This window comes from Saccostrea echinata, unplaced genomic scaffold, assembly GCF_033153115.1.
Source record: "Saccostrea echinata isolate AGI-Se365-2 ecotype Australia unplaced genomic scaffold, CSIRO_AGI_Sech_v1 ptg000002l, whole genome shotgun sequence".
Classification (NCBI taxonomy): Eukaryota; Metazoa; Mollusca; class Bivalvia; order Ostreida; family Ostreidae; genus Saccostrea; species Saccostrea echinata.
Window position 1 is genome coordinate 31,180,066 of NW_026889751.1, and position 25,785 is coordinate 31,205,850.

General features: G+C 35.2%; 2 protein-coding genes across 3 annotated transcripts in view; both read right to left on the reverse strand.

The window, feature by feature from the left end:
* The window catches only part of LOC133177537 (calpain-9-like), a 32,567-nt gene extending 13,471 nt beyond the window's left edge, over positions 1-19,096 (reverse strand). For both annotated transcript variants that reach the window (XM_061312517.1, XM_061312509.1), the window contains exons 1-13: positions 18,620-19,096; positions 7,538-7,619; positions 7,108-7,369; positions 6,563-6,743; positions 5,545-5,628; positions 4,632-4,732; positions 3,876-3,953; positions 3,274-3,431; positions 2,531-2,691; positions 1,980-2,191; positions 1,619-1,721; positions 822-879; positions 315-373 (exon numbers count right to left, since the gene is read on the reverse strand). In XM_061312517.1, coding sequence (XP_061168501.1) covers positions 315-373; positions 822-879; positions 1,619-1,721; positions 1,980-2,191; positions 2,531-2,691; positions 3,274-3,431; positions 3,876-3,953; positions 4,632-4,732; positions 5,545-5,628; positions 6,563-6,743; positions 7,108-7,369; positions 7,538-7,619; positions 18,620-19,003 — 1,923 coding nt within the window. In that variant the 5' untranslated portion in view covers positions 19,004-19,096. The remainder of the gene's footprint in view (positions 1-314; positions 374-821; positions 880-1,618; positions 1,722-1,979; positions 2,192-2,530; positions 2,692-3,273; positions 3,432-3,875; positions 3,954-4,631; positions 4,733-5,544; positions 5,629-6,562; positions 6,744-7,107; positions 7,370-7,537; positions 7,620-18,619) is intronic.
* Positions 19,097-24,185: 5,089 nt separating this feature from the next.
* On the reverse strand, positions 24,186-25,785 carry LOC133202685 (transcription factor JunB-like). Its single transcript, XM_061338543.1, has 4 exons — positions 25,722-25,785; positions 24,945-25,177; positions 24,604-24,711; positions 24,186-24,362 (listed from the first exon to the last, which is right to left on the reverse strand). Exons 1-4 carry the CDS (start codon positions 25,723-25,725, stop codon positions 24,219-24,221), a joined length of 489 nt encoding a protein of 162 aa, XP_061194527.1. The 5' UTR covers positions 25,726-25,785; the 3' UTR covers positions 24,186-24,218.

A 25,785-nucleotide genomic window follows, 5' to 3' on the forward strand; every position in this document is an offset into this window, starting at 1 on the left:
CCAAGGATATCAAACTCAGTAATTTTCATTGAACGGTTAATATTTTATCAAACAGTTCTCAGAACTTTTCAAATGCCCCTCGTATTTTTATAAATGCATATAAAACATTATTTACAATGTGTAACAAATCTCTCTATTAAATAGCCTTTTTTTGAAAGCATATAATCATGTGATTCTGAAATTGTGAACATCTAGAATAGAAAAAATGATGGGAAGATAGCTCCTTTTTATCTTTACTTTTAGTTGAGAGTATAATGGTTGTATATACACAATTGTTTGCTATATGTCTTCATGTTTAAAAGAACAAAGGATACGTCCATTAAAGCTACAAAGGCTTTACACGCCTGTATTCCTAGGTGATGATGCAAAGGTTCTGCAATAAATCATTATCTATTCATTAAAATTAAAACTGCCACTTTAGAAAAAACTTACTAGCTTACTAATAGATAATTTTTTTCTCAGAATATCAAAATAATATCATGATATTCTCAACCACAATTTTTACTATGACTTTAAATGAACATCCATAAATTTTTTTTTAATTTTGTAAGGCTTATAAATATGCTGTAAAAACTTAACTTTTTTTCATTTTATTTATATAATTTAAAGCATGTTTAGATTCTAAAATGTCGTCGTTTTACCATTTTTAATATTGTTTACACTTCCTGTAATTGTAATTTAAAAGTTTGAACAAATAAATGAATATCTTTCTGGAATTTATACTTATGTACCTATATACCAATATCTCGGTCTCTGTATGTCAAAAAGTATCATGCAATAATAAATCACAATATACCGGGTACCCCAGTTAAGTTTCTTACCCTTCTGTAAAGCTTCATTTAAGGCTGTCTGTAATTCAAATGCACTCACTTCCATATCCTAAAACAAGAGATTAAGTCAACTTCTTATAAAGTTACAAGTTGTCTGCTCTACAAAGGCAGATAGACAGTTAATTCAATAAAATATGAAAGCTGAGAAATTTTAAATATTCAGATATATGTTCAATATATCATACTTTTATTGTATCAATGTAAATCTCTAGCATTCAGGATAATCATTTAAATTTACAGTGTAGATCAAGTGCATAATGACCAAAAAAAAAACAAATCATGTATGCTTTATCTTGATTTTGACCTAACCGATCAGTATTTTGCTTTACATTAAGTGTAACGTACCAGTACCCATTACTGCAAATTAATACATTACTCATTTCAGTAATTTCAGTCAAATTTTATAATATATATCACAATGATTTATTAGCACAAACATGAATTATCTCTGTATTCATCCTCAAACTATACAGGTAAACAAATAATTATATCTCCTGGCCCCAGAATCATGAAACAGACTAATACCTAAGTCAGATTTTCAATAGTCTGTAAAATGTTTATTAATTATTGAATTAATGGCTAAATTTGCTGCAGATAACAACACTTTAGTGAAGCAAAATTGAAAAATATTTTAATTTTGGTCTGCTTAACTTCTACAATATATCAGTACATCATAAAGATTTTGACTTAAGCTTAAGATGTTTCATGATCTTGGGCCTTGTGGTTATCATGAATTTACAGTCTATAGACAGCTTGTAAGGAAGTAAACTAATCTAAGTAAGAGTTACCTCCCCTGAAACAGAGTGAAAGAAACGTTTGAAGTTCTCCTCCTTGTCTTTATCAGTCGAGGGGAGGGGCACCTCTTCTCTCACCGGGGCCTCATCTACCTCTCTGGAAGAAACATCATTTCTATTTTTCATTTAACTTACTTGACCATAAAGTTTGAACTTCCTGAAAAATTTCCTAATAACAGGTATAAATATGGAGAATGTTGTTAATTGATCATAAATAAGTTTATATAAACTACTATACAATTATGGACTTCAGTGTAGGTCGGTATGTAGTTATAAGGACCCATGTCAAGTGATATTGACCAAAGACACAGAAAGTGATTATCATTAAGAGCTTGCGAGGTAAAACATTACTTACTCCACAGCATTTCTGTTCTCAAAAAAGAATCTAAGATAAAAATCGGCTTCCTCATTCTGATCCCAGGTACAGGGCACCACAATATAATCCCCGGGAGGTAGGGACAGGCGGGCGATTCTCTGACGCATGTTGATAAAGTGACCACTAGATTCCACACTCTGATTGGTATCAAAGAAATCTTTCTTTAGAGGAATAGTATGGTCACGTGATAACTACAACAGAAAAAGTTAACACTGTATTTTCAACGTTTGCCTGCTGGGACTGTATTTTCAACTACAGTTGAACTTCAGTATCTCTAACACTGATATCTCAAATACCATGGATATGTCAAAGTCATTTGGAAGTTCAAACCACTTTTTTTCTATGTATTTTACCCTCAATTTCTAGAACTCTTGGTTATCTCGAAGTTTTTCCTTGGTCCCATTGAGATTGAGATAACGAAGTTTGACCATGCATGTACCCTCATATAAAATAAGGGGTGGACTTTCATAGCTTATAGCCTCCTGATAAAGATAAACAGGAAGAAGAGATCATTATAAAAGTCTGTTTACCCTATACACAAGGAAGCCTATGTAGATGAGCTTCTCTCCCTTGTGTTTGATTTTCCGTCGATCTTTCTGCATCAACTGAACAATAAAGCTACAGACTTTGTCCCCGTCCTCATCGGTGTCTGACAAAGTCACCTTGAAGTGGGGGTTTGTCCAATGAGAATCTACAATAGATAAAAAAAATACTTCACTTGAAAACACACCAAGTAAACAGACTGAGTGACTGAGTATACTCGTACCTCTCTGATGTAAACATCAATTTGTTTATATAATCAACAATTCATACATGTAAACAGCAAGTAAAAAAACATGAAAAATTCAGGTTTTTCTTCCAAACAATTTACTTGGGAATCAAAATAGGGTAAATAAAACTAAATATTTCATATCATCAAAATTTTAAATAAAAGAACTTTGCACACTTTTGTGTACCCCTACTTCCTCCGTGTTCCCCCTCTCCCATTCAACAACTCTGCAACGGAATATTGTTTATTTAAACCTGGAATTTGAATCATTCTTCAAAAAATACTGAATCTCTGTGCCAGAAATTCTTTACACTTATCCCAGTCCTGTATTTAGGTTTTCCCCCAAGCACTGAACCCCAATTGCCAGGAATCAGGAAGACTTTCTCCCATATTTCTGCCACCCAACATTTCCCCTGCACCAAGAATTCTTCAGACTTTGCCCTGTATTTGCCCAAGCCCCCCTTCCACATTAAACCCCCTCTCCAGGTAATTCTGAGCACTTACCCCTGTATTTAGGTCTCCCCCCTGCATTATACCCCCTCATCCATCGTTCATGATACTCTGCTGTGTGCCACTGTTTAGGCATCTCCACCGGAGAATCAGGGGTCAGGTTACAAATGTCTAACGAATCAAAGTTACGCATAAAGTCTGTAAACTCCATCCTGTAAAACAAATAATCAAAGTTACGCAAAAAGACTGTAAACTCCATCCTGTAAAAACAAATAATCAAAGTTACACATAAAGTCTGTAAACTCCATCCTGTAAAATAAATAATCAAAGTTACGCATAAAGACTGTAAACTCCATCCTGTAAAATAAATAATCAAAGTTACGCATAAAGACTGTAAACTCCATCCTGTAAAATAGATAATCAAAGTTACGCATAAAGACTGTAAACTCCATCCTGTAAAACAAATAGTATAGTAGTGAGATAGTCAAATGTACCTGAATATCATATAAACAGAAACCTGTGTATATGAAAGTGTAAAAAAATGATCTCTACAATGAATTCTGTTAATATCTCACTTTAAGATTGTATAGAAATATGGCCCTAATTCGTTGACACAATAAGATATCTGTAAGTACAGCCATTAATTAATTATTTACCAGAACTCGCCGTCATCTCTGAAGATCAGCCCCATCTTTTCTCTGTCGTCTGCTGGGATACTGTTCCACTCACGTGATCTGAAATCACAATTTTTCCTTCAAAGATTTATTTATATCTATTAAAAATAGTTTTGTTAATTTTAGTGCAATTTCTGGAGATTGTTTTCAGTTTTCGATAAGATATTCCTTTATTAAACACTATACTCATACTTCATACACTGTAACCATGGTAACAATAAACCAGTTAATTTTAGCATCCTTCTCGTCCATTCAAATTTCCTAGATTTGTGTTTATCCCCATAAACCATCTGAATTAAAATCTCAAGTAAAGTCAATTTAAACACAAAATCTTTTTCTTTTATAATGTAACGTTTGCCCAGTAACATTTCCTTGATAATGCAAACTCACAATAATCTACAAAAATCCATAAAAATATGATCCATAAAAAATCTGATTGATTCCTCAGTACCTGACAAAGCAAAATGAAACCTTAAATCTTCATTTCTTCTCCCCTTTTTGTGACTGCAGACACCCCCTCCATTTTCCACACAATCCCCTCTCTGTCCCCACAAACCTGTCCCTAACCCCAAACACCCTCCATTTTATATACAATCCCCTCCTCCTCCTCCCCACACACCTGTCCCTTACCATGGAAACAACCTCCATTTTCCACACAATCCCCTCCCTGTCCCCACACACCTGTCCCTGACCATAGACACACCCTCCATTTTCCACACAATCCCCATCCCTACTTACCTGTCCCCCCACGCTCCTCTCCACTCCACTTTGTTCCCCCAGGGATTTCGGACTCGTATTAAAGTGATGGGTGTCTCTCTGTTATCAGTCATCAACAAAATCTGAAGAGAAAAATTGTAAATTAGTGTACAGATAGTGTTCAGATATAAAGAATTCACTGGGACCTCAACATGCTCAAATTTTCATTCCTTATTACCCACATTCTTTATATATGTACCGTAAAACTTGTCCAATCCAAACACCACTGGTTCCAAAGAAATTGGCCGGTTTAGACAACATTCCAGATTAGACAACATTTCAAACAAATGAATTAACTAGAAGGGACTTAAAGCTTACATCGCATTAGGCAAGATTTTGGAATATATAACATCCGGATTAGACAAGTTTCACTGTACAAGGATTATAGTGAAAAGTCTTCTACTGGGTTCATAAAAATATTCCTCATAGCTTACATTTCCTCATAAATGAACTTTTTATAACCAAGTTTAACTGTGATAGTAAAATGCCTTTTATTTTTGAAAATCCTGCACTGATTTTACTTTAGAAGTTACCACTATTTATTTTTAAATGCTGTGTTCTGTTTTTGCCATGATGCTAAAATAGCAGACTGTGTAAGGACAATTTTTGTGGCTTGAAATTCTTTAGTATGGACACAATCAAAGGTAGCATTTTAATTTCTGCTTTGCCATTCCTTTTTTTCCAGACAAACTGTTATACCAAAGATACTGGATTTGAATATGTTGAAATTGTTCCCTTTTGTGATATTTATAAAACAGCCACAAAAATTGGCACCACAAAAACTACACTTTTAACATCTTACAACTTTTTACAAGGAAGTGAACATCAGAAGGTATGTTTAATTGTTTATTTTGCAGTAAATAATACTGTAGATGTATTCAACATCAGCACTTACCTCCCTTAGATCTGTGACACTGTAAGCATGTCCCGCCACCAATCCACTCGGCAATTTCTGTTCCCCTTGGTGACCTTTTACTGGCTATAAAAATAAAATATTTTATAAAAAAAAAAAAAAGATCAGCCTTCCAGTACATTCAGTGTAAATCATTGGAATTTGGAGGTAAAAAAAAAAAACTTTTTTTTTAAGTTTACCTTCCAGTAAAAATTCAAATTTTATTTATTTTTTGTTTTTTTTTTAGTGAGAGAATACTGGGATAGCCAAACAAATTGACCTCAAAACACCACAACAGTTACATCATGACTTACGATTAACTGTTGACAATATAACCAAAAAGCTATCATATCACTGACAAATTGATACCACATCCATTCACTGTCAGTTTCACTTATGTAGAGCCTCGACCAATCAGAGAAAATTTCATTTACATGTACTTTGCTGCAATAGCCAATCACTAGAGATGTAACAATCCAGTGATACATTAATCACATTGATAGCAATTTAAGGGCTAACGATTACGCATATTGAATCACCATGTATGTATCGTGATACAGTACAAACTTAGTTAATTTTGATTGTCTTATTTCAAAAATTTACATGCAAACTAACAAATTTTAATGTTACAAAATGATTGAAAGCACTTACACTGACACCACAGCCAATGAGTGACAATTTTACTTACACTGACACCACAGCCAATGAGTGACAATTTTACTTACACTGACACTGCAGCCAACAAGTGACAATTTTACTTACATTGACACCACAGCCAAAGAGTGACAATTTAACTTACACTGACAGCACAGCCAACGAGTGACAATTTTACTTACACTGACACCACAGCCAATGAGTGTCAATTTTACTTACACTGACACTGCAGCCAATGAGTGACAATTTTACTTACATTGATGCCACAGCCAATCAGTGACAATTTTACTTACATCGACACCAGAGCCAATGAATGACAAGTTTACTTACACTTACACCACAGCCAATGAGTGACAATTTTACTTACATTGATGCCACAACCAATCAGTGATTGTCTGTCCAGGGCTTTAAACAAGATGTTGACAATATTCCTAGGAACATTAGCATTGATTCCCCTTAGTGTATACCCCTCACATATCCCCCCAGTGAAGTCTGTCAGGGCATCTGCTACATTTCCCCCCTTTAAAGCTTCATAGGAGCCATACAATCTGCCAAAGAAATAAATAAACATGTTTGTTGATAGTGAAAGATTATGTAAACATATTTTCATGTCATTCAAATTCTAGTGCAGTTGTGAGCCATAAACTTTATTCTCTATTGAGAAGTTGATGGCTCGTTTTAACACTCCCCCTCAACTTCTCTATGAAAGGCCTAATGAAAACAGTTCAGAAATTTACTAAATGAAGAAACAAACCAGACCCCACTTTGATAGTCAATTTCTGAACTGCTTTTACTAGGCCTTTCATAGAGAAGTTGAGGGGGAGTATTACATAGCACTTTGATAAAATGGATGTACTTTTACAGATAGACTTTCTTTGATTGTTTGGACTTTGATTGATTGCTTTTACTTACTTTGCATATGCTTTCTCCATTAATGCTGCCCAAAATTCATTTTTGTGCAAAGAGTGAACAAACATCAGCTGTCCCCGATATGTCGGTAATCGGTCATCCACGACCACCTCCACCCATTTTCCAAAATGCCAGAAATTAAATCGGAAGATTCCAGCATACCAGCCATCCTGAAATCCTTGGTCTGCTGGTACAACACGACGAAATAATTCCCGGTGATCTGGACTTGTTAAGCAGGCAATGGCAGACACAACCCAGCAGTCACCTGGTCAAAGATAGATAACTTAAGAATATCAATATGACTTTTTTTTCACTCATTACAGATTTTTAAGATTCTGCAGTTGGGAAAATCATTACCCATCATGCCCATATCAAAAATTAAAATTATTTTTAGTGACTGCAATGGAGGTTGACTTGACAATCACATTATTACCTAGGTCCCCCTGAATGACATCAAACTTCGTGGCGTTGTCCAGAAAGAAAGCTGGTTTTAATCTGTAGTGGCTGGCTATCTCCTACAAAAGGCAACAGAGAAATGAGAAAAAGACAAAGAAAGTCTTAGACAAAGATAGCATGATCAAAAATGCTGCATGAATTTAACACGGATCATTAAATGAAAAGATCGCTACAGAAAGTGTTCTGACTCAATACCAGCTATGAGGTGAACAGTGGTAGACTTTGAAGACTACATGTGTAGCACCTACCCCATCCTTTCCCTAAACATCCTGATCCCCCTTCTTTAAAAAAAAATGGGGGGAGGGGGGATGGGGGTGCTCACAGTAATATTTATACCAAAAAAAAATTCTAATGAATCAAGTCATTTCTCAGCCATCCAAAACATGTTTCTTTTTCTGTAAACACAATACATATGTACAGTGATTCATCTGAATTAAAAAAAAATATATGAAAGTATGTGTACATATTTCCCCTCTGACCCTTAGATTCCATATGTTTTTGTTTTTTTAATGAAGCATGCCCAGTCAATACTGAGTGTTCCTGTGTATTCACCTGGTGATTTTAGCTGTGATATATATAGGTAAATACCTGTCTGATTGTAATCAGTGATGACAGGTTACATGCCCTGAAACAACACACTCAGGCTATCAGGTGAAACAAGTAATACCTGCAGATTCATGTAAAACAATACACAGGTATTTACTTATTTACTGACTGGGACCCTGAGACCTGAGATTTGATTCAAATGTTATCCATAGAAAATAAACCTAACAAACATTGATTGAAAACAAATTCATAATACACGATATCTAATATTACCAAACCCTTCTTAAATTTCAAAAATACCAAGTAAGCTTGATTGTGCAATACACATGTATATAGATGGAATTTCCCTTGCAAGCATTGAATGTATAAGCTTTAATACACTAGGTCAAGGTTAAAGCCTATAAAGGATATGGAAATCAAATGAAGACCAGGATTATAACAATGAGCTATGTTTTTATCTTACATGTTTTTGTGATTTTTTTTTTAAAATAAATACTTTTTTCGGGGGGGGGGGGGGGGGGATTATTTAAGAGATAATCTTGAATACTTCAGCATTGATTCAATTCATCAGTCTGATTATAGGTATAATAATTATAGATTTTTCTTGGAGATAGCAATATCAGATTCCTATCTATAGTCACACATAGTGATCATACAAATCTATGTGCAACATGGCAACCATGTTCATTATATGTTACAATACAGAAATAATCATCATGATAAACTTACACAAATTTCGGACATGTGAACTACTTGGTTACCATGTAGCCTCATCCAGTTTTCAAAGACTGTTTTTGCTTTTCTTTTTTTGATTTCCCTTATAATCAGTATATACTCTGTCATTTTGTATCTGACACAGAAAGACAGAACAAATAATATATTAAATCATTGTTGCATTCAAGTTTTGAAGAGAAGTGTCTTAAAAACTAATTCTTTTAATTCATTCTGGTTATAACATCTCTATCTATTTCTCTCTATTCCCAGTGCATTGAGTTCTTTCTATTTACAATACTTTTTTTTGTAATTTAAATACTCAGGTATGTGGGATATTCTTAAGCTCCCTGACGGAACAGTTGCATTCCTGGGGCGCTCTTTTGTATCGCGACAGATCTTCTTTGAGCGATTATGTAAAGACGGTTGGCCTTTTAATCTAATCAGATAAGTTGTGGACATGCCTGAATGACTCCATAAAAACTGGACAGAACACTGGGCAGTAACAGATCAGGATATGCTGCATTTAATTAGTCAAATTGAAAATAAATACCTATATAATTATAAATAAAACTAGAGCAGAGCTCGTTGCGAAGCAACGAGTAGGTCTTCCGTTGGAGCTGCGAACAGGAAGAAGTGACCTTGAGTCAAGGTCATGCCACATTCTAAGGTTATAAGCAATCTTGTAAGGGGTATCAACTTGCAATGTCTCACCAGTAGAAAGACAGTTAAGGAATGTTGTTTCTCCGTTGATGACCTTGAACTCGTTCAAATGACCTTGCATCAAACCATGACACACTCTGGTTATAAGCAAACCCCATCTATGTGTTACCGACTCGACAAGTTAACACATGTTCTTTCAGACCATTCATCCAGTCAAAACATTCTTTCCTTAGTGACCCTAAATTTAATCAACATGGCCGTAGGAACCGAGGGAGGGCCCCCCAATAATTTTGCCGATATATAGATTACTATAGTAGACATAGATACTATAGCTTGTGCCACCTCAATAAAAACGTCTGATAACCTTCTTTTTTTTTTGCTTGTCAAGGAATTTTTGGTAGTTGGTGACCTTTTTTTCTGCTTGTCAGGAAATTTATGGTAGTAGTGCCCCCTGAACTGTCGACTGAAAATGTATGGCTGCCCCCCCCCCCCCCCTGAATTTGCTTCCTATAGGCCTGATCAAGGCAATGATACACTCTGTATGATATCAGCGATACCCTTTTGTGTGTTTCGGAATTGACAAGTTCACAGTTTGCATTTATTGCATGATAGTGAGGGAGACATGAAGATTTCTTCGCCCATAAAAAATCATATTCCCCGAGGGCAACATGAAGATTTCTTCGACCATGAAAAATCATACTCCCCGGAGGCAACGCCCGAGGGAAATATGATTTTTCATTTGCGAAGAAATCTTATGTCTCCCTCACTATTATGCAATAAATTTTTTTTAATACCGAATTAACCAAAATGCAGGAATTACAAAGGAGATCCAATGAATAAAGCAAACATGCATTTGATGAGAGCGATATGAAAGAGATGTAAGTTACAGGTACACCAATAGCCTCGCTTCATTAAAAAAAAAATTCCTACGTGACAAGTTTGTGTGATCACACCAGTAACATTCAAACACCATTACACTTTTACACATTTAAATCGACACAATCAATCAACGATAATATGTTGACGGTGCGACCGTTGGGCGAGTGCATTGTTCACTTAATTTTAAGATCCGCCTCTTCAAACAGCACGAGACATTTGGAACGTCTAGACTGTGACGTATCATGACGTATGTTAGCTGTATTTCCATAAACGAATTTTGAAAAGTGCAAACATTTTAACAAAGAACGTTTAATCTACTATCTGTATGCAATTCCATTAATTAAGGTGATTTTTTGGGGTGAATTTTTAGTTGTTGTTACCGCGCGAACGAAGTTAGCAGCGTCGCTATAAACAATCTAACTCCTCACTCGTTTAATTGTGATGTCACAATCGTGAAACACGACGTTTTGTTGCAGGGCAAACATGATGGACACGTGACTTTCTCGGCCAATCAAATTCTATTTTACTAGTGATTTTTCACTTGTAAGCTAGTTTTCACAGAGGTATAATAAACGTTTTTTAAGACCATACATCGAAATAAATTATCATAATTTCTATAGTCGTAATTTATTAGGTTCAACTCACTGCTTTAAAGGATCATTGTAAATGTTTTATGCCCGATTTGGATACTGAACAACGTGTGATTTTTGAAACACTGATGCCCCATATGGCATCTTATGGCAAAAGTTAAAAGTTTCTCAAATGCAAGTCAAACTCCATGGTCAAGATCAAAAGATAAAAAAAAAATGTTATTACCCAAATAAAGGTCTTGAACAAAGAATATACTGTGAAATATATACTAGTATGAAAGCCACAGCAGCAACAGTTTAAAAGTTATGGCCAAGGTTAATTTCTTTAAAAGGTCAAACTCCAAGGTCAAGGGATCATAATTGTTTGTACTTGAGGGAAGGTCTTAATTGTTACAAGGAATACACATGTGGTATTAAAAAAGCCTTAGCACCAACTGTTCAAAAGTTAAAACCAAGGTTAAAGTTTTTCAAAAGTAGGACATACTCAAAGGTCAAGGTAAAATGGTCAAAATTAAAGGTATACATTGACAGGCCTTGTCACAAGAAAATTACCTATGTAATATAAAAGCCCTAGTACTAGTCATTCAAAAGTTATTGTCAAGGCTAAAGTTGTTTAAAAGTTGGTCAAACTCCAAGGTCATGGTCAAATGGTCAAACATATTTATACCCAAGGAGGAGACTTATCACAAGGGATACAGATGTGAAGTATAAAAGCCATAGCACCAACTGTTCGAAAGTTTTGGCCAAGGTTATAGTTTGGTAAAATTTTGCGAAAGAGGATCAAACTCCAAGTTCAAGGTCAAGAGGTCAAATATGTTGGTACCTGAAGGAAGTCCTTGTTACTAGGAATACACATAAGAAATATGAAAGCAGTAGTTCCAACCAAACAATTTTTTGGGCATAGTTAAAGTTTTTGCGGACAAAGAGGCTAACACAGTCTAACAGACAAATAGACAGGTGGACAGGACAAAAACTGTATGCCCCCCGGATCTTCGATTACAGTAGCATAATAAAATATCGGCGTCTTTGGGTTTTCGCATTGGCCTTAAATCTGAAAATCCAAAGGATTACAAGGTGCATTACGATACGCTTTCACATCATGTTCTATAACCCAGAGCATATTGTCTGCAAAGATAAATATTTAATATAGTATTTAATTAGCTATGCATAATTATCTATGTTGTTTTAAAAAGGAAATATAAAAAAAATATTTGTTTTATATTTTTCGATGTAGAGATATACAGAAAATTTTTCCAATTTTAAGTCCTATCGCAATACACATTTTAAAAAAAGTGTGTGTTGGAGGGGGGGGGGGGTCATTACATTTTTGCTGGGATTCGCCTATGTATGACCGTAGAGAAACAAAGAGTGGGGAGGGTGCAAGCAGCAACTAAATCAAAATTTACATATTAAAACTACAACAAAAGACTATTTTCAGAAGGTCTGCCCCCCCCCCCGTACAATCCGTACAACGGACCTGTGAGAAAAATACTGATCCTACATTCAGAGTCCCAGGGCACCAGGAAAGAGTGGCAAAAAGAGAATATCGGTTTATTTCAGTCTATAAGTCGAATCAAAATATCTTTTCCTCAAGAGTCTTCTTTCTTTGAGTTCTTCCCAGTGATCGTGTGATTTATTTCATTTAATTTACGTTCTGTACTGGACTTGGAAATTAAATGAGGACATCTTTAAGTTCCTGAGCTGGCCTTGAAGCCCGCAGAACAGATTTTCTGCTTTATGATAAATTCAAGTGATATGTAATTCGGTATTAATTTTGTGTTGATTTTATTAATGTTAATTTCATCAAGAAATATGAAAAATTAATGTTTTAACTATACATAGTGAGGCATTTTTTGTGTGGAACGATTATTTTGGGGTTTTCACGATTTTTTCATATGGTACACATGATGAGTAAGTGCAATAAATATAATTTGTGGAAAAAATGTCCAACAAGCCCCGGGGTTGAATATCGGGGGGGGGGGGGGGGGGGGTCTGTCCACAAGTACCTGTTGTCAAGCCCGTAGAAAACAATTTCAGTTTTCTTGGGAAGGGGGGGGGGGCAAATAGAAATTTCCACAGGTACTTGTACTCGATTTTTTCCTATGGTACACATGATGAATAAGTGTAATAAATATAATTTGTGGAAAAAAATGTCCAACAAACATTGGGGTTGAATTTGGGGGGGGGGGGGGATCCTGTCCACAAGTACCTGTATAAATTTCTTGATACATAAACAGAATTTAAAAGCATGTATTAGACATCTTTTGAAGGGGAGAGGGCACGGCCGTAATTAAAAGTTATATAGAGACTAGGAAGGAATGAACTGTCATTAAATTTTGGCTAAGAACTATTACCTAAACTCTTCACTTTCACATTTTCAATTACAGATTCTTGTTTTTAAAAAGCTATACATGTACATTTATATGTATCTATTAGATGCATAAATTATGTTATTAATCATTTTATCTTAAAGGAAAAGTAAAAATCTCAATCAAACTTGTTCCGCATATTATGCTCTCTGATTCATTACTCAACAGATGCTTCATATACATGTAAGAAGGGAAGACTGCAGACTGCAGGTGTGATAAATTCACAGCATGCAGCTCCAGCCTTAATTCCAACTTTGTTCCAAAATATTATTATTCAACGCGAAAAATTAGAATTAGCCGATAGAATATTTTGAATCACTTCGGAAATGCTGCCGTAACACCAGACTGAGTTCACAATATCGAGTGATTTTGATTGACAGGTGTAGCGCCGTTGTGCATGGATTTCGTGTAACTATACATGTACTGCAGATTGTGGTTGAAAATAATAAACAAACAGGTCTAAAGAAAAGATAGTGTATACTGTACATATATTTGTTAAGAACCAGTTCATTCATGAAACGAATTTAGTCGTATTATGTGCATGGGCGGATACAGGATTTGTGATTAGGGGGGGGGGGGGGGGGGGGCGTGGATAACTTCGTTTAGGCAGGGGGTCTGGGGGTAGGTCCAGGGCAAAGCCCTGGTGGGGGCTCAGGGGGCGAAGCCCCCGGAAGCTCCTGGGTTTTCGTGTATTTTAAGAGTAAAACCAGGCACAATAATAGTGGTATTGGTTAGTTTATTTGTACCAAAGTTTGGCATTATTAATACTAGTCATATCATACTTTGAATAGAGGGGGCCCAGGGGGCGAAGCCCCCGGAAGCTCCTGGGTTTTCGTGTATTTTAAGAGTAAAACCAGGCACAAAAATAGTGGTATTGGTTAGTTATATACCACAGTATGGCATTATTAATATTAGTCATATCATACTTTGAAAATTTTAGGGGGGGCGTGCGCCCCCCACGCCCCCCCCCCCCCCTTAAATCCGCCAGTGATGTGGGCCCATGTTAGATTTGACAGGTTGATTTACTAGTAGAAATTCAATGGACCACAGTCATTTAGGGTATTCCGAATCACCCCGCACATCGCGACTCTCGGTAATTTACCTTACCGCTGTACCTCACACGACACATGCACAGGTGTGACAACCAAACAGTCATTATTAGTAAGGTCTATACTTATTGCATACAACAAATAAAGAGGTAAACATAATGCGTTAACTAAAAGAATTAATTATTTTAATTCATTAACTTCCTATCCTTTTCGAAGAAAATGCCCGTGTAGAAACGTATTTCTCATCGATGTCGTGGCGTTGTTGGTGGATGAAACATGGCATATAAGGTATCGATAGAACGGCAATTTTATAAGCTTTTGTGAGTATTATTTGTTTTTTATAACACCTCAAAAATATACTAGTTATGGCCGCATTTGTAGCCCCCTACAGTTTCGAACCACGTGTGTACATGCCCCTAGCCAAATAAATTGCACACGCTACATGTATACTTGTTATATGTCAGATTATTATTTTTTTATAACATTGTTTTTCTTAAATGCAAGGGGTATGAAAGTAATGATTTGACAAAGCAAGAGCTACAATAAGACTATCCCGGGTCCCGGTATACACTTGATCAGTGTTGATCAATGTTCATATGTACGAGTACACGTATGCAAATAATTCGATAGCTTTTGAAGATTTCAACATACATTTTTGTAACACGCATATTTGTAATAACCACTTTATATACAAAACAAAATTTCATTCTCTTATATGGTAATATGGACGTCGTAATAGATCTGACTGAATGCTTGACATGCCTGTTTCAAAAACGTTTCCTAAGTTATCTTAAGATATGCCTAAGTTATAACTTTAGAAGTTCCTAAGATTTATCACAGCTGTATCGCGAAACAATCTTAGCTAAAAAAAATTTATAAGTCATTTCTTAAGTTGTGCCTTTAAGGACTAATAAAATAACATTCCCGCTCTATATACAACTCTCAGTATGGTATATATTTTTAGATTCAAAGAGGAAGGGTGCGAGGATTGGGGATTGCCCCCACTTTTAAAGAATTTGGACACAAGTATGCTTACTTTTGCGAAGTGTGTTGCTAGATCCAAGCATTCACAGACACACCCTTTCAAGCCATCTTCCCTTCCGAGCACACGATATTTGTATTTTAATTTTTAAACATTGTTCTAGGTGTTATACATTTACTTTATTTTGTTCTTATAAGGTATCTACATGTAAATAAAATTTTAAACTGAATGCTTCATAGCGAACACATGCGAGTTTATATTTTTCAAACAATCTTTGCCAATTACTACACTGCATGTACTCGTTAGTTGTTTGTGCGGTGTAGAGCAACTATCAGAGTACACAATGTATTTCAACATCGAGGTGCCCGCGGCTCTCTGTGGCACCGTGTATGTAAACGAGGACTGGACTACAACACTTAAGACACAAAGCGGCAGAGATGGATGAAACTGTTTGCTATCTTACAAAGACTTGAATTATAGTACATTTGAAGGAATTTTTATTTATGTTAATGTTTATTTAATTCTATAAATAATAAATGGACATTCACAAGAGTGATGGTAAAAATAATATGTGCGTAGCATGCGTAGTAATTACAATTATTTACCGAAGCCCCCATTCAATTACAATTGCAGATGAATTAAAATACAACAACACGGGATAGAGCAACTTTTTTTAAAATGTATTATGTGTGAACAGACAAAAACAGCGATTAAAATTCAAAATGATTTTTTGCACCAGTGTTTGGAATTAAGATTATAAAAGATCGGTAAAGTAATCTTACTGATTCGATATAATTAAAAACATACCTTTCCATTAATTAATAGCTCTTTGTACAAAATTGACATTATACGCGATCACAAATACTAGCTTTGTTTATGGCCACAGGTGGCTAGCACACTGGTGACCTCGATCAACAGCGTGGGATTCGCGCGTTGGGTTACATAACTAAACATCGAGCTGAACATGGAGACCGTAATATGCATACAGCTAATGATCGTGAATTATTCAATGCATACAGTTTAAAATCACTTACAAAGTTTGTTGTAATAATAAACGTAGAAAGATAGATTTAATATTCTCCGCTTTTGAACACTATTAATCTAATTTAAAAAAGAAGAAAAGAAAGACTAGTTGTAATAAATAATTTAATAGTGAACCATAAACCACGTTTTAAACCTTATTAAAAAGAAAATTAACATTAAATACCGCAGGGTATATTATTGATAGCAAGTCTGTTTAAGTTATACACATGAAGAGGTCTGATTTCCTTGCCGAATGAAAAACGTTACCTGTTTACCTGGCCTGCTTTCTAATACGTATTACGCAATACCCATGGTATACTCGAACAAAACAACATTTTCATTAGATCAAAAAGGTGTAAAAGAACAATTTTGTTCCCAAGATCCAGATCGAAATATTTACCGTTTTTGAGTTATAAAGCAAAAACTTTTAAGGGCCCAAGATCCCTAATCATAGGGACCAGCCCCTTTTAAATAGTATGATATGAAAGCCCTTGCAATTATGCACAACTTTTGTTCTACATGTCTTAACAAAATATTTCTAGTTTTCAAGATATAAAGGAAAATATGTCAAATTTTTTGCTGTTTTCCGCGTTCTAACTTTTGACCCCTCTCTAGCGCCATTTTTAATGCAAAAATCAAAAAACAAAAACCGATGTGCACAACTTCAATGCTTCCTCTTTTCAATTTCAAAGCGTTTTGTGCTCCAATTATAACCATTTCTGAGCCTTTGTCTGGAAATCGGAGGCATGCTAAATTCAATCAAAGGGGAATAACTCGTGAACAGAAGGTAATTTCGGAATTGTATTACGGTATTCTGACAGTGTTTTGTAAAGTCTAAAAGCTCTGAAAATTTGAACAAAATCTGTTTAAAAATGAGGAAGATATGAAGCGTCAAAGTTGGCGTCTAGGAAAAAAAAAAAAAAAGAATAATAAGAATAATCTTAATCATCACAATCAGTAGAAGGTCTTCCGTTGGAAACGGAAGACCTTAATAATAAGAATAATCTTAACCATCAGAATCAGTAGAAGGTCTCCCGCTGGAGCGGAAGACCTTAATAAATAATAGGAGTGAAATTATGGAATTTAATGACTTGGGGATTTTTTTAATTCATTGGGTAGTTTCAAAATAAACTTAAGATTTTGGTTCAAATGTAATTCTTTTTTTCCCATTTGATTTACAATGACATACATGTACAGTGTATATATATGCATATGTACTAAGGGAATTTCTTTTCACAAGTACATGTGTATTTGAAAAGTAATGCATTCCAGAAGGTTGCATTTAATTATACTTCATATATCATGTATATACAATAATATAAAAATATTCATCTATATTTATAAAATACTAGCTACCAGTACATTTATATGTTTATAATTTCATGTTCCATAAATTTTATGAACTTGAAACTTGCATATAAAAGGACAATGAAATAAACAATACCTGTAACTAACTGACAGTATGACTGACTCATTAACATGCTATTTTAGTTTTGATGTGCTTTAATTACTGTGCATTAATTGCTCAGCTTCTTCCAATAATTTAAAAAAAAAATGGATAAAATTGGGTAAAACTGCTTTTACAGTTTTTTAATAGCACAGAATAGGACAAAAGTATTATAAATAGAACATTTCATACACATTGCCCCTACCAAACATTTATAAAATAATACACCTTACTTATTTCATAAATTCACATCAGGCTCTGAATACATACATGTAGAAGTCAGAACCCGGGGGGGGGGGGGGGGGGCAGCTAGGGGGGCTTAGACCCTCCCCACTTTTTTTGCAAAGATAGACATAACACACATGTAGGCATTGAAAATTGGGGCCTTTCAATTAGCCCCCCCCCCAACTTTCAATTTGCTTTCGACGCCTATGGAGTAAGACATCGATGATGTATAGGATGCAATTTCAGCTTGGAGGGCACAACTGAACAGAAAAACAACAGAAATTTCTCAAGATACAAAAAAGAATCCATGTTTTCTGTAATCAAATTCTGCATCAATATTGGCAAAATAATTGTGTGTGTGTTGGGGGGGGGGAGAGAGAGAGAGGGATAGTTAGAATAATCTTACTGTGTCTCGGGAAAAGCCCTCACTGGTCCGTAGAACAATATCATTTTGACGATAGAACGTTCTATCTAGGAGGGGGGGGGGGGGGGGAGGCACCATCCCCGGGCCGGTTCCCACAAGCCTGGATCAAGATATTCTTTTTAAAAACAAAACTTATTAAACACAATCTTACTGTTGGTCTTTTCCATTCTATTCTGAAAGACGGACTTCTACTGTAATATACCGAGGTCTCATGCGCCAAAAACTCTAGGTCCTCGTACAGGCGTCCGCGCCGGAGACATTCCGAGCGAATGTTGTCAAAGTTACTCTTACCGCGGTGGTGTCGGCTGTGGGAGTCCGCCTCTCGCACGTGGGGACGACTGGACACACCCATGTTGTGGAATTTCTCCAGGGACACGCCGTTGTGGTACTGGTGGGGAAGCGCGTACGGAGGATCATTTGGGTTGTTTTGTATCAAAGTGCTCGTGTTTGCATACCCCGGTCCGCTTGTAGCGTCCATGTTAGGACCTCCTCGATTCATTCGAGTATTTCCTGCGTGTAAGGCCATTCCATTCATACAGAAACCTTATTTTCACCTGGTTTTGCACCTGTAGAATGTTGTGTTTACATGGTTTACGATTCACAAAACCGCTTCCTGTCAGAAACAACAACCTGTTTGAAAGGAGCAATTTGATTGGTTCTCATATTTTTAGTAGTTTTAGCTCGCCAGGCGCTTATTGATCGTAAGTCTTTTTAGCGACAAAAGCAGTCCCACTCTTACCTGCATTGAAAGGCAAACTTCATCAATGCGCTTACTGATGAAAAAAGTTTCTTATGCAGATTTAAAACTCTCATTATTAATTTGCCCATGCAGTGAAATAGTGCACTTAAAAATTAAAAAAACAAAAACAAAAAAAACAAAAACAAAAAAGATGGAAAAAGTTCAAAACATAGTAAAGCGCTGCTTTTTTTTTTTTTTTTTTTTTTTTTTTTTTTTTTTTTTTTGTCAGAGTATCACATTGTAACTTGTGCTTGTAAAAAATAAATATTAAAAATTTACTCCCACTCCAGAAATTTATGAAATGCAGAATTTAGTTAATTATTTATGGAGTAATTTGCTTTTGATCAGCTAGGGGGAAAAACAGATCATTTAGTGATTATTGTATTTAAAAAGCCGAGTAAGCTGTAATTTCATCCACATTTCTGCAGTGAAATTGATATTCTTTCGCCGTTTAAAAATAACATTATTTTTTTTCTTAATAGGAAAAGTCCCTATAACTGAAAATTTTTTTTGCTATGCAAAATCAACATACTTAGATATATCTGCCATTTTTCAAACTAATAGGATTCAGAAAAAACCTATAACCGATATTTCCTTATAATTTAATTTTCTTTGTATTCTAGCCTCTGATTGGTTAACATCTAAAAAGGAACACATATTATTTTAGGAATGACTCTAATTCTTGTCCAAATTATTCGAGTATAACCTGGTTTGGGTCAGTTTACGCTTTATAATCCGCGAGTTGTGTGTTTTTTATCCCCGAGCCTTGGCGAGGGGATAAAAACACACAACGAGTTGGATAAAAGTCATATCCAACTACAAATCATGGGCAATTCTTTTTATCCCATGTTTAATACTTCACAACCAATGTTTTACACTGTTTTATATAGGACTCCACTTTATTTTACTTCATCACGCTAACGCAAAAACCATTGTGACGTCACAACTGCACTTAACTGTTGGATATGAAAAAAATATCCAATGAGTCATATCCACAGGATAAAGGGGTAAACATGGGATAAATACTGTTCCTGATACTAAGAATTAATCACAACTTAATCAATTATGTGAACTCAAGGCTAGCAAAGTATATTTAAGAATTAATTAATTTAATTTTTGAAAATTCATGAAAACATAACTACAACGCATATTTCATGAAAACAGTTTGCACTATAGTTTTGATGTCAAGTACGGTATTCTGATGTATTCTGATGTAACACTATAGATATATTCAAGAGAACTGTTAAATCACAGCTAGGGGGGACTATTTTAAAATGTGAATATTAATTCATGCATACAAATAATGACAAAATACCGTCTTATAAATGTCGATGTGAACAGTAAAGATTTCCTTATGAAACATTATGGTTGAATTACGTCATATAAATTCTCAAAGTATGAAAAGAACACAATTTTTTTTTATACTGTAATGTCTTGGGCCCTAGATATCAGCCTAGATAGGTCAGTCGCCTGGCTAGTGATGCAATTGTCCCAGGTTCAATTCCTGGTCTAGCCATACAATTTCTCCCTTCCTGTCACATATTGGTGCCGTGACCAGGATCTGGAAGTGAAAGGTGAAAGATCTGCCAGGGAAGATCCTGGGGTTGTGTCTTCGGGGAGCAAAGACCCTTAGGAGGGAGGAATGTGGGTTAGGATATGAAGTTATGGTAACATGTTAGATAAGTCTAAATGGTTTCAAAATGGCGTCCGATACACGATGTTTGAGTTATCATACATTTTTAACTACAGGAATATAAACCCGTAAAAAAATCTCACAATATCATAATGATAACCATATGATTTTATGTATCTTGGTGCTGTAAAAAAAAGTTCAATGAAAAGAACATGTTGTCATACACACACAGGTGATCTACATTACAACTTGCAATTAACTGGTTGTTTAGAAGAGGCTTACAATGTTGGATTTATCTTCATATATTTATCTTTAGGTCAATCCAACAACACTGTTCCTTTATTTACCACATCCATGCAAAGAGTAAAGTAACGTTGATGTTACACGTTTTTCTTGTTTTTTTTTTTTTTGTTTTTTTTTTTTTTTTGTTTTTTTTTTTTTTGTTTTTTGTTTTTACTGGATCGAATGATCCCGGGGGTATATTGTTTTTGTCCTGTCTGTCTGTTTGTCTGTCTGTCTGTTGTCAACTTTAAACTTGCCCATAACTTTTGATTGGTCGCAGCTACGACTTTCATATTTCACATGTGTATTCCTTGTGACAAGTCCTTTCTTTGGGTACCATCATATTTGACCTTTTGACCTTGACCTTGGAGTTTGACCCACTTTTGCAAAATTTTATGAGACTTTAACCTTGGCCATAACTTTTGAATGGTTGATGCTTGGAGTTTCAAACTTCACGTGTGTATTCTTTGTGACATCACCTTCCTTTGGATACCAACCCCTTTGACCTTGACATAGGAGTTTGACCTACTTTTGAAAAACTTTAACCTTCGCCATAACTTTTGAATGGTTGGTGCTAGGGCTTTCATACTTCACATATGTACTCCATGTGACAAGACCTTCCTTTGGATACCAACCACTTTGACCCTTTGTCTTTGACATAGGAGTTTGACATACTGTCGAAAAACTTTAACCTTGGCCAAAACTTTTGAATGGTTGATGCTAGGGCTTTCATACTTCACATATGTAATCAACAACTTTGACCTTGACCTTGACGTTTTACTTACTTTTAAAAACTTTAACCTTCGCCATAACTTTTGAACAGTTGCAGCTAGGGCTTTCAAATTTCACAGGTATATTCCTCGAGACAAAACCTTTCCTAGGGTACCAACATTTTTCATCTTTTGGCCTGGATTTTGACTTGCATTTGAGAAACTAATTTCGGAAATTTCTGTCTATAAATAGTAAATTCGGAATATCACGACATTAATATTTTTTAAGCTAAGATATAAAGAAGTTTTTAATATTCAATGATAGTTCATATGGAATGACTATGAATACTCAGAGTTTATGATTTTCTCTATACACTGTAAAGTACGATGAAGCTCAATTTCATGACTATAAATAGTAACAAGGTGGAAACGTGTCTTCGAGTGAGTGCAGTTGTTATATGAACAAATATGGTTGAATTTAAGCATGTAAAGTGGAGATAACGAACAGTATTCGAGCTCAAAAGTCCATTAAACATTACAAATTGAGAACAGAGCAAACACGGACCTCTAAGACACCAGAGGTGGGATCAGGTGCCATGGAGGAGTGAGCATACCCTGTCGACTGGTCACACCCGCCGTGTGCTCCTTCTCATGATCGGGAAATAACGGAAAAATCTGTCGACAATTCAGTGTGTAAATAATGGCCTAACAATTAGTATGAAAAAGTCAGTCAGCATTTGACTTAATGATATATTGTATTTGCTGACTAGGTCATTGTATCGATCATAGAACTTACGAAATGGTGACTTTAAACGAGACTGCTGATATTCTTGTTTCATCAACTTGTTCGTCAATAACTTACACGTACCTCGTTTTTTTCAAGACGATCACGGTTATAATGCCCCGATATCACACAGGACGTCCGGTTATTTCATCTACCTTTGATGATATCGGCTATATAGGCCTAGCTAAAGGTTCAAGATCGAACTTTACGTACAGGCTACGTAGCCGAAACACTCTTGAACGCACCCCAGTGGTCTTATGAACCATTAATATGGTTGAATTAAAGCAAATAAAATTTGCACGTGTTGCAAGGAATTCCTTCTATTTCTGAGTCGCTAAATCTCACGATATCATACAGTCCCGATTATTTCATCTCCCTTTGATGTTTTCAGTTATGTACGTCTTCAATCAATGCGTACGGCCGAGCTTATACTTTTAGTTTTTACGCATATTGCAGGCATATTTCATAAAGCATTTTGTTCATGAGGGTTTGCGTTTGTGAGAAGACTAAGCCTTCCAATTCGACGGATGATAAGGGAACGTCGACCATTTGATTGTGTGGGGGGAGATAATCTGTCCTCAATAATGTTGAAAATGAATAATCTTTCATTCACTGACATAAAATAAATGATCCAACTTGCAAATAATTGCCAGTCCCTCTCCCAGATTCAAATGGCCGTCCCTTAAACCGATCGAAAATAATTAATACGAGTACTGCTTGCATGATGGTTTTCGGAAATTTCTGTCTATAAATTAGTAAATCCGATAATATTGCGAAAAAAAAAAACATTTTTATTTTCTAAACTGAGAAAATATCACACAGAGTTTGTAACATTAATTCACAGTGTGTGTGGAATGACCATGAATATTGTTTTAAAAATTTGAGAATTTGTATTATGTAACAAAGTACAATATCATGACTATAAATAGCAACAAGATGGCGTCATGTTCAGAAGGGTTGTCATACGAAATAATACGGTTCAATTACAGTATGTAAATATATTTCAAACTCAAATGGTAAACAAAATCCTTTTATTAAAACACATGTATCAAATACACAATATTTATATGTATCAACCAATTTTTCCTGCATCACTATATAGAAATGTACTGTAATTTCAACTTACATGTAGCTACATTAGATATTATAGTCATATCCACCTGTGGATTAACAGTCACATGCACGTGTTTGTGAAATCACAATTTCTACAATGATCCCATGAAAATGTCTCACAACTTCATACAGCGATGACCATGATTGGATGTATTCATGTATATCCAGATGCGGTAAAAGACCGTAAAACATATTTCATAGATATACGTATATCGATAGACAGAACCTCTACACGAGCTACGCGAAACTTCACTGTTATTCAGAGGTTTACAATTGATGTTATAATTCCTCACATGGATTTATTATGGACTATTGATGAGTCGACCTCAAAACGTTGAGGTCAACATAATAAAATGTTGATTTTTTCGACCTACATAAGCAATGCACAGCTAGCCTCCAAGCAGAGTAACATATCAGTCACACTTTTTTCGTTCGGTTTTTTTTCTTCATATTTGGGGTATGAAAATGATGATGGACAACGTTGATTCGTCACCTATTGAGCACATACAGGACATTCCCGGGGCAGATCTTCATGTGGTCCTCTAGCCTCTTTCTGAGTTCGTCTCTCTCCGTCTGTAGAATCCTCAATTCCGCCCTCAGGCGTGTATTGTCCGACTCCAAACCTCGTACCTTCTGTAAAACATAAAGCAATACATATCACATATTTCAACCGATTTTAATATAGATTTCAAAACTACATCCAAACACCGGTATTACATAATGCTGCAATAAGCGCTATAAGTTCTTACAATACAAGGAAATGATTTAATTATTTCCACTGAAATTTTGTAAGACGATTTAGATTTCAAAACTCATAATTTTTGTATAAAAAGAAGGGGGTGTTAAGTGAACTGTTACATTGGACTTGACATACCTTCTGGATTCGTTCTCCGGTCGTTTTCTGCTTTAGCCGGAACCGCTGTGCCGCCAGTCTGTTTTGTTCACGTCTCCGGTCTACCTTTTCTTTTTCCTCCTCTGTTAGCTACAAGAGAGTTCAAACGAACACCATCTTAAAATTTAGTACAATAGGTCTTGTATTAATAACATTTTTTTGTCATTTTCCATTTTTACCATAACATGAGAATATTATTTTATTGTACCCTGATTTAATTAAGAGCATGTCAGATAAAAACAACACAAGTAGTATACAAGAAGGAACAAAAGTCGATAATTCTTCTAAATAAATACATGTACATTGTAAGTTTCTTTATATACCTCTGATTGTGTTGGAGGTTCGAAATTGACTGTTAATTCCCCCATACCGGCCGCTAGACGGCGCGACTGTATGGTCAGTTTAAGCTCTTCCTTGACCAGTGGTGTCATCTCTCCTGTATCCAAGGCAACGAGAGCGGCGTCCATTAGACTATCCTGGGAAGAATTCGAATAGTAATCCGTTTTCGCCATGTTTTCTATTGGGTACAGGAGGCCTTTGTCTAGCATTATGTCAACTTATCTGTTTAAAAAAAAATACGATAAAATAGAGATAAATATATAACGTATAAAACATACTGAAAATTTTAGCGGATCTGACTATAAATTTATTCACTAAACATAACAAGGTCCATAAAATAATTCTGAGTTTTTGAGGATAAATACATGATACTTAAACGTTAGTTGTACGTTTAATTTGTTCAAGTTTAATACTGAAATCTATTCTAAAGGATTGAAATAAAAGTATTTTTAATTTAAATTATCTTGTATATGACTGTAAAACTGAATCAGATAATTCTATCTGCACAATTAGATTTACTTAACAGAAATATTTTTAATTTTCCATGTACGCATCTAACAATCTTTTTTTCTAATTTGTCAATCTTATTCAAGCAAGAATATAAGTACAATATACAGTGTTATATCTTATGATATATATGTAATTTTTCAACACTTTAATTCATGAAATAAATAGCTTTACAATGTATATACGATTAAATTAAACAACATATATCCCGGAATTATACATAGAATTACATAGGTGAATCAGCATTATTTCACACATACTATTTTAGCGTCTGTTCTCCTCCACGTTGCTCGATATTTTAAACCGTTGTGCAATCTT

Coding starts and splice junctions, on each gene's coding strand:
- LOC133202685 (XM_061338543.1), bottom strand. Junction 24,712..24,944: donor AACCTCCAACACAATCAGAG/GTATATAAAGAA, acceptor ACTCTCTTGTAG/CTAACAGAGGAGGAAAAAGA. Junction 24,363..24,603: donor CCGGAGAACGAATCCAGAAG/GTATGTCAAGTC, acceptor TATGTTTTACAG/AAGGTACGAGGTTTGGAGTC.